The 17,606-nt window shown below is 41.8% G+C and overlaps 2 protein-coding genes across 2 annotated transcripts; both read left to right on the forward strand.

The window, feature by feature from the left end:
- The first annotated feature begins 4,406 nt into the window (after nucleotides 1-4,406).
- On the forward strand, nucleotides 4,407-11,544 carry lbhl (LBH regulator of WNT signaling pathway, like). Its single transcript, XM_030107752.1, has 4 exons — nucleotides 4,407-4,893; nucleotides 9,548-9,623; nucleotides 10,199-10,496; nucleotides 11,442-11,544. The coding sequence occupies exons 2-4, from the start codon at nucleotides 9,552-9,554 to the stop codon at nucleotides 11,510-11,512; spliced, it is 441 nt and encodes a 146-aa protein (XP_029963612.1). The 5' UTR covers nucleotides 4,407-4,893; nucleotides 9,548-9,551; the 3' UTR covers nucleotides 11,513-11,544.
- Nucleotides 11,545-14,545: 3,001 nt separating this feature from the next.
- Nucleotides 14,546-16,028, forward strand: c5ar1 (complement C5a receptor 1). The gene is made up of 2 exons (XM_030107751.1): nucleotides 14,546-14,589; nucleotides 14,798-16,028. The coding sequence occupies exon 2, from the start codon at nucleotides 14,810-14,812 to the stop codon at nucleotides 15,869-15,871; it is 1,062 nt and encodes a 353-aa protein (XP_029963611.1). The 5' UTR covers nucleotides 14,546-14,589; nucleotides 14,798-14,809; the 3' UTR covers nucleotides 15,872-16,028.
- The last annotated feature ends 1,578 nt before the right edge of the window (nucleotides 16,029-17,606 follow it).

Below are 17,606 nucleotides of genomic sequence, written 5' to 3' on the forward strand. Positions count from 1 at the left end.
CGTGACTTTTTCTTATGAGCGCGCCCCCTGGAGGTTTGGAGGCTGAGTTGAAGGATTTTTTTTTTTTTTTTTTTTTTTTTTTTTGCACAATGGAGCAGAATCTGCTTACAAATATTCCAGTTTTAAAGTAAAAGTCAGTTTGAATTTTATGTTCAGTGTTGTGCAGCTCAGGGTCATTTTAAGATCAGACATCGTCAAACCATTTATCAGGCATGTCAATAAATGAAACTAAATGGTACGCATCTGTCTCAATTTATTCTGTCATTTTATGCATGTCTTCATCGTCTGTTTCATCACATGATATGACAAAAGCAGAAACTTTCCCATTGAACTGTGAAGTTTCTCTTGACAAATTCTTAAAGCAAAATTAAAGCACAATCAGGTGCTCACATGTTTTCAACTTAAGCTATATGTTTGTCATTGATTTTCTAAACTTGCACACAATAAATTTTAAAATGGAGTCATATCAGCTCACCATGAAAGACATGAGTTACACTGGACAGGTTGCTGATCTATCAGAATTTTGAAACAGAATGACAGAAAGTAAGCAGATAACTTATCAGGCATGTCATATAGGATTCAGAATGATGCTGGAGAAACCAAAGAATAGTTAGTATGGATACTTAATCCACTGAATCACATGACATACTGCATCGATGCACCAGATTCGGTAGTTTAATTTTATTGACATATTTACCAAGAAAAAAAAAATCCAAATGATAGTTATTCAAATCAACCTATTCATACAAATATACATATCATACATAAGAATTTGATTTAGGTTTTGATTTTCATGTTTTCAAACCACTTGGACTCCAATAACACACTGTCTTTATTTCCACATTTCATGAATCAGAGTACCGTTATGCATATTGCTGATATTGCGGATTACTTAAGCATCATTATTCTCTGCTTGAATTTGCAGCTGTTTGAAGTGCTTTATTATATGTTTCAGTATCTTATGTGGCCGCACGGTGGAGCAGTGGTTAGCGCTCTCGCCTCACAGCAAGAAGGTCCTGGGTTCATGTACTGGCCAGGGCTCTGGGCCTTTCTGTGTGGAGTTTGCATGTTCTCCCCGTGTGTGTGTGGGTTCCCTCCGAGTATTCTGGCTTCCTCCCACGGTCCAAAAGCATGCATGTCAGGTTATTTAGTCACACTAAATTGCCCCTAGGTGTGAATGTGAGCGTGAATGGTTGTGTCTATTGTCTACATATATACGTCAGTCCTGTAACAGACTGGTGACCTGTCCAAGGTGAACCCTCACCCACAGCAGCTGGGATTGGCTCCACCCACCTGTGACCCTGAAAAGGACAAGCGGTAGAAAATGGATGGATGGAGTATTTTATGGGTCATGAATGAATACAAAACAATAGATAAGCAAAGAACTCAAGATTGAGAACAAAGGCAATGAAGAGGGACAATGTGTCGTGTCTACTAAATTGTTACATATGGTGAAGAGGAATTCAGATCCAGAAAAGGTAAATAAATCACATAGGATTGTGTACCAATATATGCAGTGGCCACTCTGCGGTATCAGTAAACAGGTTCTCCATATGTGCAAAGAAAGGCCTCCATGCTTGATTGAATTCAGTATGTCAACCATTTATTGTGCACCCATATTTCTCCAGCTTAATAAAGGTATCTGTGTTTCTTATACAAGATCAGTGGGAGGAGAACACATGGTCATTCCCACTTCAGTAAAATTCAATATGCTAATATGGAGACAAAAGTTACAAAATCTGCTGGATAATGTGAGGCAACAGCATTTAATGGCTTAGTTGAGGCGCTAGTGCATGTTTAGAATGAGTGAAATATTTGTGACTGCTTTAGCAGTTGAATGGCTGGGAAATTGGAAATGCGGTGATAAAGATTCAGTAAAACTGTTAGTTTGTCTCTCAGGTTGCAATGTGCAACAAAAAAAAATGAACTGAGGTGTTGTAGCTAATGATTAAAAAACCCTACCAATGAAACGAATCTCTTAAAATTTTGACACTGCTTTCAACCGTCAAAAAACCAGCATCTTCAAAGGGCATTGCCAGTAATAAAGGCATGCAACTTCAAATATGTAAAACTTTGATGACTGAATCACATCAGTGTTCAACATAGATAGTTTTTCACTTTATAAATCCAAGGCTTGTAAATATTTGAACTTTTCCAACTAAATGGCTTTGATATATTACAGAAGGCAGGGAGACACATGGTGGCTGACAACTTGTTCTTCTGGTTCTTCAGAAGGCCATATGTTGCATTATGTTGCATTCTGCAAACATTTTTTGACTCACAGAAAAGGAGTTCATTATCTTCCCGAGGCTTCTTACAGTGAAGAGAGCGTAAAAATACAAAACATCAGGCATGTTGACACTGAGGAAAGAAGCAAGTCAAATGGCTTAAACAAGATAACATTGGACAATGTATTAAAAATGACTGATACCAGATATCTGTTTTGTACAGTTAGTCAGTTCTTTCAAACATGGCTAAACAACTCACAGGAGAGTCAACATTCTTTAAATTCCTGGAAGCTCTGCAAAAAACAGACACTGCATGCCTCAAATAATTCCATTGTTTCTGTTTGGAAAGTGATGTTAAAACTATTGAAGGGGGTTTTTATCATGAATATTGATTTTTTTTTTTTTTTACATGGTAATTTTTCAATTGAGGGTAAAAAACATGGACAAGAACACTCTTCTCAAAATATATACGATCACATGGAGCAAGTTAGCTGTTCAAGAAGAAAATTATGTCAGGTGTACATCGGTGGTCAAAACTAGCCCTCAGAGGTGTGAAATCATAACAGAATAGAATATTTGATCAAAAGTAACTGCTATTTCTATTTTGTCTGCTAAGGCTGAACTACGGTATTTTAGCGTGAACTGGTCAGCTGATTGCAGCAAAAACCACCATAGTTATGTTTATTTGGATAATAAGATGAGTTTTTATTTTTACCTGATGTAGAGGAAGTATCTCCACCAGGGACTTACGCCATACTGAAACTGACAGTGTTAAAAACAACAAGCCGTTATATTTAGATGGCTGTAAGGAAGCATCTTTAAGCAACATGTACCAGCACACATGTGTCCAAAAGAGAAGTGAAAAGGATAAAACTGAAAAATGCATATGGAACATATCTCCCAAAAACTACACAAATAAATTGATGTTTTTTAAAAAAAAAAAAACAATAATCACTCCAGTAACTTAAATGTATCTAAGGTAAATAAGTAATTAAACAAATGAGCACCCTCCACCGGAATTCTTTTACATTTGTAAAAAGTCCAAAAACCCCCAAACCTACAAAAAATGCATTAATGCTCTGCAGATAGTCATCTGATAAATAGAGGAAAACCTTGTAAAATATATTATTTTAATTATTTTGACATGATTAACAAACAATCTAACCTGGAACTGAAGAATTTTCTTTCCTTGTCTGAAGGAGAAAGTCACTGAAAGAGCACAGGCTGGTTACCAGACATTGCAAACACAGATCATGCAGCACAGAAACATGAAGTCCAGACCTCACAGATTTATTTTTTGATACACATTTTGCTTTATCCAGGTCAAGGTCACAGCCTACAGGAAACAAACCTATCTATGCTAAACACATTCACTCTATGCACAGGAAGAACATGCAAACTCTACACAGACATATCCAAACCTGTGACCTTCTTACCACTGTGCCACCATCCTATAAATATCTTCAAATCTAAAGTTTAAAAGCATAATACAATTTCATTAATGTCAGGAAATACCCCTGGAGGGCTCATTTAGAGTAGACCGATTGCAAGTAGGTGTCTCCAGTGTTGAGTCTTATTATCTTTGTTTCTTTCACAGAAAATTCATTCGGGCCCTGCGGGAGGACGCCCTTCACTCCTCACCAGCTCCTTCACTCTTCACCAGCTCCTTCTCTACCTTGTTCCATATATAGCCTATTGACTTACCTGCCAGAACGGATTACACACTGCTGTTAGCTGTGCTCTGTTTGTTTAGCAATAGTTGTTGCCTGCTATATAGGTGTGTGTGTGCGTGTGCGTGTGCGTGTGTGTCTGTGTGTGTGTGTGTGTGTGTGTGTGTGTGTGTGTGTGTGTGTGTGCTCTATATCCCCTCTCCACCCGTCAGTCCCTGATCCCAGGGCTAATTCCATGAATCGGCCAAATCTAAATCCACTGATGGAGCAGCATGGCACAAAGAGTAGGGGAGAGAGGGAGAGAGGGAGAGAGAGAGAGAGAGAGAGAGAGAGAGAGAGAGAGAGAGAGAGAGAGAGAGAGAGAGAGAGAGAGAGAGAAAGATGTGACCAGGCAGGCTGGATTAACAAGATGGAGAGAATCATCATCATAAAAACAAAAACAAAACCTTTCCACCTTAGGCAGGAGTTGAGCTTCTCTTGAGTTGATGGAACTTTCATCAGCCACGATGCACCCATGATCCAGTGTGCCAACTCATCAGAGAGGACCATCAAGCCTGCACACGTCATCCGTCCAGCCTTGGTAATCGAAAGCGACGCTAATCCCGCTCCTCTCCAAAGCCTGGCGATGGGGTGGGGTGGGACCGGCAGAGATCCCGAGGGAGACATGAGGGAGGAAGTAGGATACTGGAGGCAAGGAAGTGTGTGTAGGTTTTGGGAAAGAAGAGGAACTCAGTAACCCGAGCTGCGAGACACCGGAAGGCTCCTGCTTGAATCCAGGGGCCACTGAGGATTTGGGATCCCAGCTCTCTTCCAGGCTTCGCCCTGGAGGCCACAAACCTGAGTGAGGACTCTGCGGAGGGGGAATGCTGCAGGAGCTGCTCGCCTCCTGCTGCACCCCCTCTCCTGCCACCTGTACTGGATGTGGAGGGGCCGAGCTTCACCACGGTGGAGCTGTGCCAAGATGGAGAAGACTTCTGCCTGACAGCCAGTGAGGGGTAAGAAGCCGCTGAGGCCACAGTCCTGTGTGGGCAGTTTAACTGCAAGAAGTGTGAGTTTTACTGAGGAGTTTTCCTCACCGATTTCTCAATACGTTCTTGAAATTGCTTTAAAAAAAGTTCCAAATTGTAGAAGTTTGGCGAAGGTTCACTGTCATCGATGTATACAAGAGAGCTCTGCTCTGACAGAATGAAATCAGTTTCCAATAAAGAAAGAAGTGTCAGCTTACTTAAACACACAATTATCTGACAAGGTGAATTTAGCTGTGGTCCAGCTGGAGATGTCCCCATTTCCATTGTCAATACAGCACAGTAGTTTAAAAAATACTGTTTTGCTTCGACATATATTTTACAAAATCGCACATAGTTCCAATAAAATAAGTTATATACAAAACGTCTGATAAAACTTTTCAAAACAACAAATTCCGTTATAAGAGGACTCCACACTCAACCCGAAAATAAAACAAATTGCATAAATATACAAAAACTCATTCCTGAATGTGGAAATGTATTCATAAGGTTGTTTCTGTCTGTAACTGACATGAAAATAGTAACCCAGAATTAGGATTATGCTGTGATACCAGTGTAACAGGATGCCGCATTGCACTGTGAGGGTGTGTGTGTGCACATGTGAGGATCCATTTGTGCAGAGCTATAAACTATGAGGATTGAGATGTTTTTTTTTTTCTTTATTATTTTAAGTTTTGAGAGGTCAAGACCAAACCGAGCCGTGAATGGATTCTGTCAGGACAATCTCCACCGGGCTCCTTTAATCCTTTAACACTTTAAATCACGCAACGATCTGCAGGCGAAGCGCTAATTGGTCTTTATGAAAGAGGAAAGCTTTGAGGACTGCAGCAATGTTGCCTCAGAGTTTCTTCAGAGTGACATTTTACCCTTGCTCAACTGCAACACGTTGCAAAGAAGCAAAGTTTCTTATCTGACTGTTGCATTTTTTTTTTTTGTTGATGCGTGTGCATCTGTGAGAGGTGAGAAGTGAAGACTTCCTTTGATGGAGAGAAGAACAGATGATTTTTTTTTTTTTTTACAAAAGACGATTTTCATTATAAATATAAAACAAATAAAAGTATGCTGTTTAGACTTGGTTTAAAGAAATATCCCTCTTTTCACTAATCAGCTGGTAATCAGTCGATGCAAGAGGCATTTTCTTTTCCTCTGCAACAGCATGACGGATTTCTCCCCGGTCGAACACTGGGCTCTCTGACCGAGTTGAAATGTGCAGGTGTCAGAGCAAGTGTATATGAGAAGGATTACATGGAGGTTAAGCTTCTTCATCATAATAGCCGCTGAAAGTTTCCATCCCAGGTGGCACACAAACAGCTTAAGCCTGACACACTTGTCAGCAGTGTAATTTCAGAAATTGAATTGTGGGGCCGTGCACATTCACAAGTGGGTCAAAAATGATAGCCTCCACCCAAAGCTGATCCTATTTGGTTGAGAACAGGATGTCCTCGTTTTGATGGCTGGTGCAAACTGGCTTGGTGTTTCTTCATTTGTCATATTACACAATTAACATGTTGATTAAAGCGATGAGGCTGAAATCGTTTCACTGGAATCGAAACAAATCAGTCTGACAAAGACAGTGACAAAAAGATTAGGCTCAGGTTTAACAGCTGGACTCAAACGGCTTTGGCTTGAGACACATGTTTTTAGACAGAGTCACCGTGGCCTGAATTTATAAAGTGTCAGAGCAGAGGTCTGTTGAAACTAGTGTGGTTTCCCAAAGCTATGGATGCCTGAAAGGAACACGCCAACAGAAGACACAATGAATAACAAATACTTTTCAGGTACTTTTACTTTCAAGAGTACATTTTAAAGGTGCATTAAGGAGTTTGCACGTTTCATGCGAAACAACGTTCTCTACAGGCCTTCGGCGTAACTGCAGCTTAGTGAAACGCTCGTGCCTGTGGCTTGCATCCATGTACGTGCACAGAAGAGGGGAACTCCTTCTTTGCTCTTTTAGTAGCTCGAGTAAAATTTAAGTGTCTTTTGCCTGGTGGGGTCTGTGCTGGAGCTGTGGCAGTGCTAGAAGCCGGTCTGTTCTTACTTTCTGGAAGATCCATCCTCAATACTGCTCAGGTGTTGCTCGCTAAGCATCTGGCGGAGTAATGGCGGACAAAACGAAAGCTAAGCAAATCAGGCCAGCGGGAGCGCGCATTACGTCACATCATCTCAAATTCTCCCCAAGGAATACAAATTGCCTGTTCTGTCAGATTTTGCTGCCTTGTCATATTTTGCTACCTTTGCATTTTCTGACAGACGTGTCTATACATTTTTGCTACCTTTCCCCCCCCATTAAATAATGCTCCCAGTACACAGTGCACGAATAAATCATTAGTATTCATCCCAATAGCCTTGTGCCATTAACCCCAGCTAGTTTTGATGTGTTTTATAAGTACTTTACAACACAAAGTACTGACCAGTTCTTCCAGCGCTCCTGTCCTGCTCACGATGCTCACTCTCACAGGGCGCGAACTCCGACAGGGAGCAAATAACTATTGGCGTGATTTTAATGATGTGGAACGCATGCGCATAGCCACAAAGTAATCAAATTTAATCAAATCCTCAAATCAAATCCAAAATTTTCGATGGGTAGCAAAATCTGACAGAACACCGGCTCTGCAACTTAAGTGCTGACAATTTAGCGCTGTTAGCGGTACTTGCAATGAATATGTCAGGGCACATTCTACACATCATTGAATATTTGTAACATATTTATGGTGGAAAATAAGTATTTTTAAAGTTGAAAAACTTCTTAATGCACCTTTAAGTATTTAAGTCTTGTCAAACGTCAATACAGAACATGTGATCGAGAGTACGACTTTCAAAAGCATTATATGTCCACAATTTGGATCATTTTTTTTATGATGGAGATGGAATTCTTATTGGTTTAAAAAGTTGGATAGTGAAGTGAAAATACTAAGCGCGATTTAACATTATTTTTTATTTAAATGCAACTTTATAAGTCTTTCCTCACTTGTGATCACCTAATAATGTACATAATATATGTAATAAAATAAAATTATGTGATTAAAATGATTTATTTGTTTTGTATAGTATATTATATTGTTAAATGTTGAGTTTCAGTTTTACAGTGAACCTCTTGTTGGTGCATATATAATGTCTGTGCTTTCACAATGACCTCTGAGAGCAGATCCAAGCCTTGAATAATGTCAACACACTCATGGACAAACCAGATGTTTAATCCTGTGTAGCACACAGCTTCGTGGTACTTATAAAGAAGTTTGAATGGATAACTACTGACAATACCAAAAAGTCAATTTACATCTTTAGGAATATTTTCCTTTTGGAATTTAAATTTCAAGTTTAACTCTGTTCTGTTTTCCATGAGCAGCACACAAGTTCAGGATGCTCCTCAACTGTCTGGTCAGTTTTATAAAACATAAACACCACAGAACCACATATTCAGAAAGAATTTAAGAGTGCTTTGCAAATGCTTAAAATAAATAAATAAATAAATAAAAAGAGGGAGGAACCCAAAACAGTGTCTAAAAACAGAAAGTCTGTGGATTAGATTTGCCTTCCAGCTGAAATTTCATTAAAGATGGAGCTAGATTTAGCAGATTGTGTCATTACACCAGCCAGCGCAGTGTGATTGGTACTTATGGAGGGAGGACTAACAGAGAGACGCAGTGGGAAAAACAGAGAAGGAGCAGGAGAGAGGGAGGAAAAGAGGATTCAGACAGATCCTCCGGCCTTCTTAATCCCCCCGGCGGCTTTTCTGGAGACCGGCGTAAACAGATTGAAGTCAAATGTGGACACACATTTCACCAAAACAAGGGTCTCCGATCATGATACATTAGAGTGTGAACACAGAAATGTTTTCCTTTTTTTTTTTTTATTGTGAAATGAAAATAGAGACAACTTTGACATTTGTGTCACTGATCATAATCGGCTTTGGCTCACAAAAATCACAGTACTGTGGTCGAGATAACCGAGCCAAAACAGGGCATTTGTTCAGTCAGGATCCCATCCAGATAAATAAATAAATAAAATGATAAATATGAGTGCCAAACTCCATAATCCATTTTGTATCAAACCCTATTTGCGCTCTGCACTAATCTGACGTGCGTGCGTGCGTGTGTGTGTGTGTGTGTGTGTGTTTGTGTGTATGTGTGTACAGTCTCATAGTTTCACATGGACTGGCCAGCTTTGAGATGTAGGACAGGAAATCTTTGACCAATAGAAAGCCAGTCGGATGTTGTGATCCTGCTGGAATTCAGCCATGACACGGGGGTACGAGGGGGCAATCACGCTGTTTCATAGAAAACCGGATGATGTGATTTCACCCAGTGTCACCGAGAGTCCGACTGCAGGCTGTGGGCTGAGAGGCGCTCGTATGCAGACAGGACAGACATGTGTCCGTTAAAACAACACAGCCATGAGAGCAGTCAGCAAACAGAATTTCCTTTAAAATGTCATCTGAAGGAAACGCTGAGGGATCCAAAGTCCAAGTCTTCCTTTGTAAAAGACTAAACAGATTAAATACATTTTACTTTGGTTCAAAGGTTGAATGGAGAGATGCTTCACATGCCGACAATAATGTTTAATGTGTGTTTTTTAGTTTTATACTTTGTGCATTTGCCTCATTGTGACTTTGTTTTGTCTCCAGAGGAATGGAGGAGATGAGTGCTCAAGATCCAGACTGCGAAGACATGCAAAGGAAGGACCAGAGGTTGCCATTCCAGGTAGACTCAAGATGTGTGCTGTTTCAAACATTGTGGAAACCTAAATCTGTTCATATGACAGGGATTTATCTGAAGTATGAGGGCAAATCAAGTCCCGTGACACAAGTGATTTACCGTACATTCTGAGGTGAAGACGTTCTCTATGGTTGGACTGTGGTACAGGTTGAGGTTAAAGGAAAGGAAGAGTTGACAGTTGGCGAGTTATAGTACCTATGAAGGTCAGAAGGTCGGCAGGAAGTTATGTGAGTCAATATAAAACCTGCCGAAGTGATGAAAGCAGTGTGACGAATGTGGGTTTGTCACATGAAGTAACTAAACCCGCATTTTTTTAAAATCAATTCAGAATGTTTTGAATTTCTTTGTCATTTTTTCCTCTTTTTCAGTTGATCAAAGCTGATCATTTTGGGATTACCTGAATTAACTTAGCCTTTATTAGCAGGCACAAATACAACAGTATAACTGAGCGGCTCAGGTTTCTTTTGCCAACTTTTGAGGTCTTACTGTCCAGTCAATGTTTAATTTGAAGAAAATGGGTAATTTAAACTCACCTCCTAAACCTCTCAACTCCTCCGCAGATCTTCCCCGACCCCGTGGAGGTGGTCCTGAGCGCAGAGACGTCTCTGAACAGCCAGCAGCAGGAGCACGAGAAGGAGCGCCTGCCCTCCATCGTGGTGGAGCCCACCGAGCTGAGCGAGGTGGAGAGCGGAGAGCTGCGCTGGCCGCCAGAGAACATGGACATGGAGGAGGACGAGGAGGACCTGTTCTTAGAGCAGTGCATCCCTCCGGCCAACATCGCAGACTGGGGAGAGGATGAGGAGGAGGAGGAAGAGGAGACGTCAGTCATACTGAACCAGCCGGGCTTGACACTTATTGGTGAGAATATCATTTTGCTATCAGTTTTTTTTTAACCAAGGCTCAGCTTTGATTTCATCACCTGGTAGGACTCGTTCACACTCAAAGGTCACAGAATTTCAAAACCTCACATTACCCCCAGTGACCAGCTCTTTCTTTAGGTTTCTGTCTTATTCTAAAAATATATCTGAAGGGGAGAAGTAACCAGCTGCAGCTACAGTCAGCATTTTAATTCATCTTACTTCTCTAAATTTTAAAGGGAATGTGTTTCACAAGTGTAATCGCCTGAGAATAGGGACAATTATTTACACGTTATTTGGAAACGGCGCGGTCGTATGAGATAATCTGAGTGTGTTGATTATAAAAAGGACAGAATATGAGCAGAAAACACAGCTTTACATCAAATCACTTCCATATAAGCTGATGTTCAAGAGCAATTCTTTCCAAGAATCGCTATGAGGAACCTGCAACAGTCAGTAAACCTCAGGATCGCATGTTTCCATCAAACGTGATTTCAAAGAGTAATAGTTTTGCTTCAAGGCAGACGAGATAGATGTACTCATCCCACAAATACACATATTGCACCATTTAAAGAGGGGATGACCAGGCTTTCCAAATGTTTTATATTAATTTCCAAGAAATAATCTAACAAAGACAGAATTTCTGACTCTTGTGTGGAGTTTATGTTAAACTAATTAAACCGAAGCTGTACGATCAAACCATTCTATTACTCCTTCAGAGTTTGTTACATTTACGAAACCAGTGAAAAGAAGAAACTGTGATTATACTATATTAGGTTATTCAGCTTTCAGATTCCATGTTTCAGCAGTTTATTTCTGATTCAGGCCTTCATTGGAAATAAGTGTGAAAATGGGAGTTGTCGGGCATGTTGTGCAACGCCACAGTTTCATTGTTGAATGTTTAATAATCAGAGGAAATGAGAGCAGTGTGTTTAATTCTCTACAGACCTGCAGTCGGATGCATTCAGAGACGACACCCCGACACTTCCACCGAGCAGCGCTCCTGCCTTCAACTGATAATACCTCCGAGAAGTCTTTCCCTGCGTGAGGAAACATCCCAACACATCAGCTCATACGGTGGAAACACACGAAAACTACCACAGTGTGTTGTACAGAGATTAAACAGAAAACATGCCAGCTGGGACATTTACATTCTCACTTATATCAACGTGCACAACACAAAAGACCATGGAAAAAGACACCCACAGATTTCAGCACACCTTAGCTGTTCTGTTCTTATTTTAGGGAACATTTTGCTGACGTTGTGATGTTGAGTTTCATTTCCTTGGTTGTTTCCTAAGTTTGAACATCTCGGTGATATCACGCACACATCCTGTCACAGCAACATTTTTGTCTTTCGTTTATGTTTTGCTCATTTTGTACACATCGGCTCTGCCTCTTAAACAGGCAGCAACCTTATCACACATCCTCCTCAGAAATCACCATTTTCACCCCGCAGGTGACGTTTGAGGACATTTACTTGACGACACATCTGCACTTGTTTGTTGGCTGTTCTCTATTTGCTTCAATCTGTGGTGCATCAAAATGTTCCTTAAAAATCAATACAAATGCAGTGTTGTGATATTCTTGTGTAAACTACGAGACAATGGTATCATCTCATTTCAAATGTCTCACTGTGAGTAATATAAATGACGCACGATGAGTGATGATCTTATTTCTCACAGGGGTGCAAAAAAAAAAAAAAATCATTGGTCAGAGGAGCATTACTTCTCCTTTTCTGGACCGGAGTGGACGCTCAGTCGCTTTGTCTCATAATGTGAGCCCCGACAGGAAGGCAGCTCCACATGTAGCTGTTATACAATGAGAGCTGTAGCGGTTTCATAGTCCTTTATTTTGTGTTTAGGATCTTTGTGAATAACTTGTACATAATATGGAAAGTCTTTGTGGTACTGTAATATGATTGTGATGAACTGAACAATAAAGTATTTTCCCCCCACAATATAGAAAAATATTTTCTGGTGCTTCAGATTTACGTTGCTTCATTTCCCTGTAAGCTTTAAGAACTGCTCTTCTTCTCAACTACCATATCATGCAAACAGTAAAACTTTGTAACTTTTTCAACAAATCAAATTGGTTTCATTTCTTAAGAAATGGATAATTTCATGCAATTTAAAGTAAAATGGATGCAATCAAGGAAAAAGTTGGCTGTGAAAGGAGCTACTGCTCATGCAGATGCATGACAAAAACCAACAAAAACAGGGTCAGCATGGAAAATCAGCTGAGACCATCCTGACAATTGAATATGTTTCATAATTCATAAGCATAACCTTGGTGATTGATAAAACTATGGAAACCTTGCTGGTCCATACACCTGCTGTTTCTGAGATGTGGAGTTTGATGAAGACGTCTTGGTCTGGAAGAATGAATGTAGCTCAGAAAACACTTAGTTTAATATCTGATGTTTAAACCTACTGACTGCAACTGCAAATAGAAATTGGCACTCAGAGAGCGCAGACCTCCGCCACAGCTCAAATCAGTCACCAACAACCATAAGAACACCAGATATAATCACACAACACTGTGATCGGGGGTGTGATCGGAGCAGAGCGCTGCAGCGTGCGGTGGCTCTCTCTGTCGCCCTCTCTCCCTGTGTGTGTGTGAGTGTGTGTGTGTGTGTGTGTGTGTGTGTGTGTGTGTGTGTTTATCTGAAAAGGAAAACCAAAAAGCAACATAATTTATGTTATTTTACTTCATTTTAATTTGAAAATTGACCGGATTCTCTCGTATTTTCCGTTCCCGACTTCCTGTGTGATGTAATCTGCTCTGTCCAGCTTTACAACTGGCGGTCCACGGTGCGCGGCTCACGGAGAAAATAGAGAGGAGCGGAGCGGCCGCGGTCCACGGTGCGAGCCGCTACGCACGCAACGGTCCCCCGCGTCTCCTGTATGAACCGTCAGATAGGTTAACATAGGTAGGTTAACTGATCTGACAGTCGGTGTGCGGTGCTTCCCACTTCCGCGTCGGAAGCGGCGCGTCCCGTGTGAACCAGGCGTTTGTCCCCACCTGTCGGCGGGCCTGCTCAACCATGTGAAAGACTCCCTATCTCTCAATGATAAAGAATCCTTTAAAAAATTCCTGGATCCAGACAGTGATCCGGATCATCACCAAAATTTAATCAATTCTAAGTTAGCCTAAGACCCACCTTTCCACAAAGTTTCATTGCAATCCGTCCATTACTTTTTCCGGGATCTTGCTAACAAACCAACCAACCAACAAACCAACCAACAAACCGACATGATTACATAACCTCCTGGCGGAGGTAAATATGCAAAGTTGCGATTTGAAATCAAAGGGTACATCACACTTTGGCTTCACACATATTCATAGCAGATCTTTAAAAATGTCACCAGTCACGTCATTGAACTCTGTGTTTGAGTGGGAGGCAAGCTCCGCTAACTTCATGGCCCAAGTACTTAGATTTGATCCTGACTGAGTGAATTTATCGTATAATAAGCTTTAAATGGCATCTGAACTAAACAAAATGTTTAATTCCAGTGCAATTTCAACAATATGCGTTTTCTTTAAATCATCCCTCATGGTGCAAAATACTGCAAAAAAATGTCCCCAAAAATATTTTTAACATTTGTAGCTTGTATTACCTCTGACTTTTGAATAACTGAGTTTTAATTGGTGAGTGTGCCAAGAAAGTGTTTTCTACGATAAACATTTCCTTCATGTGCTTTATATAAAGAAATTGAGATTTTTAGTGGAGTTTCGTGTGTGATGTGGATGTCTTGTGGATGTCAATCATTTTAGGCACATTTCCTTTTATGGTGAAGTCAATCAAAGCTAATGCTGCACTGAGGCAGCCAAGAAAAGGAAACACTCACCAAAACAGGTCAAGATTTGAGATGGTCAGATAGCTATTTGTAAGAAATGTTGAATTTCGCATGGCAGGAGGGGTTTCCAGAATCAGCAGTTTCGTGATGACTGTTGAAGTCATACATTGTGAACTTGTTTCTGGTGTTGTGCAAGTGTGTGGGGAAGGGCGGTCAAATAAAAGAGTGGTGAGCAGAGCGGCTCCATAAGTTCCTGTCAGCAGTGAGAGAGCAACATCAACAGAACACTGACCTGTAAGTTTGAATGAAATCTTGTTCTATGCAAAATTCTAAGGCATTTTATTTTATTTAAGATTCTCTGTTCTGGGAAAGTGCTTATTTATTTGTTTATTTATTGAATCAAACTCTATGAAACAATTGTGTCAGATACTGCTCATCAATCCAAAATTATGTTTATATTATATTTTTGATCCTGAAATAACTTGTGTTTTAATATTTGCAGCTCTGAGGAGCCATGGACTACCCTGAATACAACGATTTCAACTTTACGGATCCTCTAGATTATAATTACACATTTCCAGATATTCCTGTCACATTGTTCCCTGAGATCCAGCCGATCCAGATCGTCTCTCTGGTGCTGTACGCCCTGGTGGTCCTGGTGGGGGTCCCCGGGAACGCCATCGTGGTGTGGGTGACTGGCTTCTGCATGCAGCGCTCGGTCACCTCCATCTGGTTCCTCAACCTGGCCCTGGCCGATCTGCTGTGCTGCCTCTCGCTGCCCCTCCTCATGGTCCCTCTGGCGCACGACGACCACTGGCACTTCGGCCCGCTGGCGTGCACGCTGGTCAAGGGCTCGTTCTCCCTGGTGATGTACTGCAGCGTCCTGCAGCTGGTCCTGATCAGCGCGGACCGCCTCCTGCTGGTCACCAGGCCCGTCTGGTGTCAGAACAACCGGCGGCCCAGGGCGGCGGCGTACGGCTGCGTGGCCGTGTGGATCCTGTCCCTGGTGGCCAGCGTCCCCCGGTTTGTTTACGCACGCGAGATCGCGGCCGGCGGCCACAAGCGCGAGTGCGTGATGGCGTACACCAGGCGCAGCGTGTGGCCCGTCACCGCCCTCCGCTTCGTGATGGCCTTCATCGTCCCCTTCCTGGTCATCGTGGGGTGCCACCTGGTGGTCTACTGCCGCGCGGAGAGAGGCATGACGCGCGGGCGCACGCGCTCCAAGCGCACGCTGCGGGTCATCGTAGCCGTGATACTGAGCTTCTTCCTGTGCTGGCTGCCTCTGCACATCGTGGACTGTCTCCTGCTGGCCACCCCCGCGGACTCCCCCCGCAGGCCTCACCTGTACCTGGCGCACGTGCTGGCGGTGTGCCTGGCGTACGCCAACAGCTGCCTCAACCCGCTGCTGTACGTCTGCCTGGGCCGCGGCTTCAAGGACAGCATGAGCCGCTCCCTGCGCAACGTGCTGCACTTCATCAGCGAGGAGCCCGGCGCGAGGACCACCGTCACGCACACGCACACGCACACCGACACCAAGAGCACCACCAGCAACGGGAGGGAGATGAGCAAAATGTGACCCCGATGGAACTGTGCGCGCGCTTGCTTTAAAACAGACTGGATCGATCTCACATCAGATCAGTCGGAGGTTCAGTAGAAATCATTCAGAGGATCATTTCTGCTGCCTTCCGAGCTTTGGCCTGTCAGACTAGACTCAGAGGTCCTCAAAATGTGGCTCGGGCATCCAGGGGGGGGGGGGGGGGGGGGGGGGGGGGGCGCGACAGAGACCCTCAGTGGGTCACACAGGAGCAGGAATCCATGAATACTGTTTTTGTTAAGAAATCGTGATTTTAAAAAGTGATAGCAAGGTGATCTATAGTTATTTTGGTAAAACACACATTTTTAGAACTGATTTGCTTTATTTATTAAGAGGAGGAATATGTCAAACCAGAAGTCGAAGATGATAGGATTTTTTTTTAACTATATCTTCTTGAGAAAAACCTGACTTCCATTCCTTTAGTCTTTAATACAGTCCAACTCTGTTTATTGAGACTTTATGGATTTTTCTTGAGGAATACACATTGAACAATTTTGTCGTGGAAAAAGTTTTTCAAGATAAACAAAAGAAATTATCTGTAACCCTAAAACTTTCAGACTTGGAATTGAGGCATTTTCAAAAAATGAAATCTTTTTTTTTTCAAATCTTGCAAAAAGGCATCCCTAGGATTTTTCCTGAAGTGTCCCCAACCCTTAATGTTTCTGTCCTTATATTCCTGGTTGTATATTTTGTAAATATGGATTTACTCGTATATGTTTCATTAGAAAACACAAGGCAACAGGGCAGGGAAATGAAGTCAGTAAAGTCCCAGTTTCATCAAACTGGAACGTAGGAATGACATTTACCACCTGTGGAAAACTGGAGAAATGGAAGTAGGTGGAAGAAGCTGGAAAAAGCTGGTTTCTGCCCACATTTGTACTTAGCTGAATGGGGTTCCATGGGACAATGGGCGTTCTGAGACACAAAAAACCAAGACTAATGGTTGCAAACTTTGCCATAGTTAAGCCCAAGTACAGTTTTTTTGTGCATGCAATCCATCATTTATTTAATTTCATTTGATTTTATTGACCAAGTGAAATGCTGCCTGTAATACTGAAGTCAAAATTTGTGTCAATGAAATGTCTGATGAGTGCAGGTGGATAATAGAAAAGACAAGAAAAGCTTTTTGAAGGAGAGATTCAGGCCATTCCTTTCCCCTAGATCTATTTTGAAATTAAGATCTCAGGTTTTTGAGCCGAGCAAGCCAAAGCACAGCAGTGGTTGAAATCTGTTATTTAAGTTTTAAACTGACCAGCAAGGAGATCTGATCTGTAGCTGCCTGGAAACTGTTGAATTTCTGCAAATGTACTGCGCTTGAATGCATTGCATGTTTGATTCCAGCAGTCGATACATTCCCCAAAATTTCAAGGGGGTTTCATGAGATATTCAAAGGCGGTCATGCTGCTGAAGTCTGAGACTGGCAGTTACTATGGCCATCGTACATGTATTTTTTCCCAAATGTTTTTGTTTTTTGTACATCTCAATAAATATTTCAATATTTCTGATATACAAAATTTGTTGCCTCTTCCTTTATTTATCACAATATTCTCATATTCTGGTCTTGAAACATGCTAGTGGTGTTGAGGAACCCATCGTGTACTGTATGCTTTTCACAGACACATGCAGGTGTTATCTGGTTGTAGGAACTGTTGCTCAATATGTTCAGTCTCTCTGCGACTTTAGCCACAAAACTCCTCACTTCTGCTTTTTTACTTTT

The sequence above is a fragment of the Salarias fasciatus genome, chromosome 14 (genome assembly GCF_902148845.1).
Source record: "Salarias fasciatus chromosome 14, fSalaFa1.1, whole genome shotgun sequence".
Lineage (NCBI taxonomy): Eukaryota > Metazoa > Chordata > Actinopteri > Blenniiformes > Blenniidae > Salarias > Salarias fasciatus.

Bases quoted from the DNA above. Each gene is read 5' to 3' on its own strand.
- lbhl (XM_030107752.1), top strand. From the start codon at position 9,552: ATGGAGGAGATGAGTGCTCAAGATCCAGACTGCGAAGACATGCAAAGG. The intron at 9,624-10,198 runs GTAGACTCAAGA...ACTCCTCCGCAG, and splicing joins ACCAGAGGTTGCCATTCCAG to ATCTTCCCCGACCCCGTGGA. The intron at 10,497-11,441 runs GTGAGAATATCA...AATTCTCTACAG, and splicing joins GCCGGGCTTGACACTTATTG to ACCTGCAGTCGGATGCATTC.
- c5ar1 (XM_030107751.1), top strand. From the start codon at position 14,810: ATGGACTACCCTGAATACAACGATTTCAACTTTACGGATCCTCTAGAT.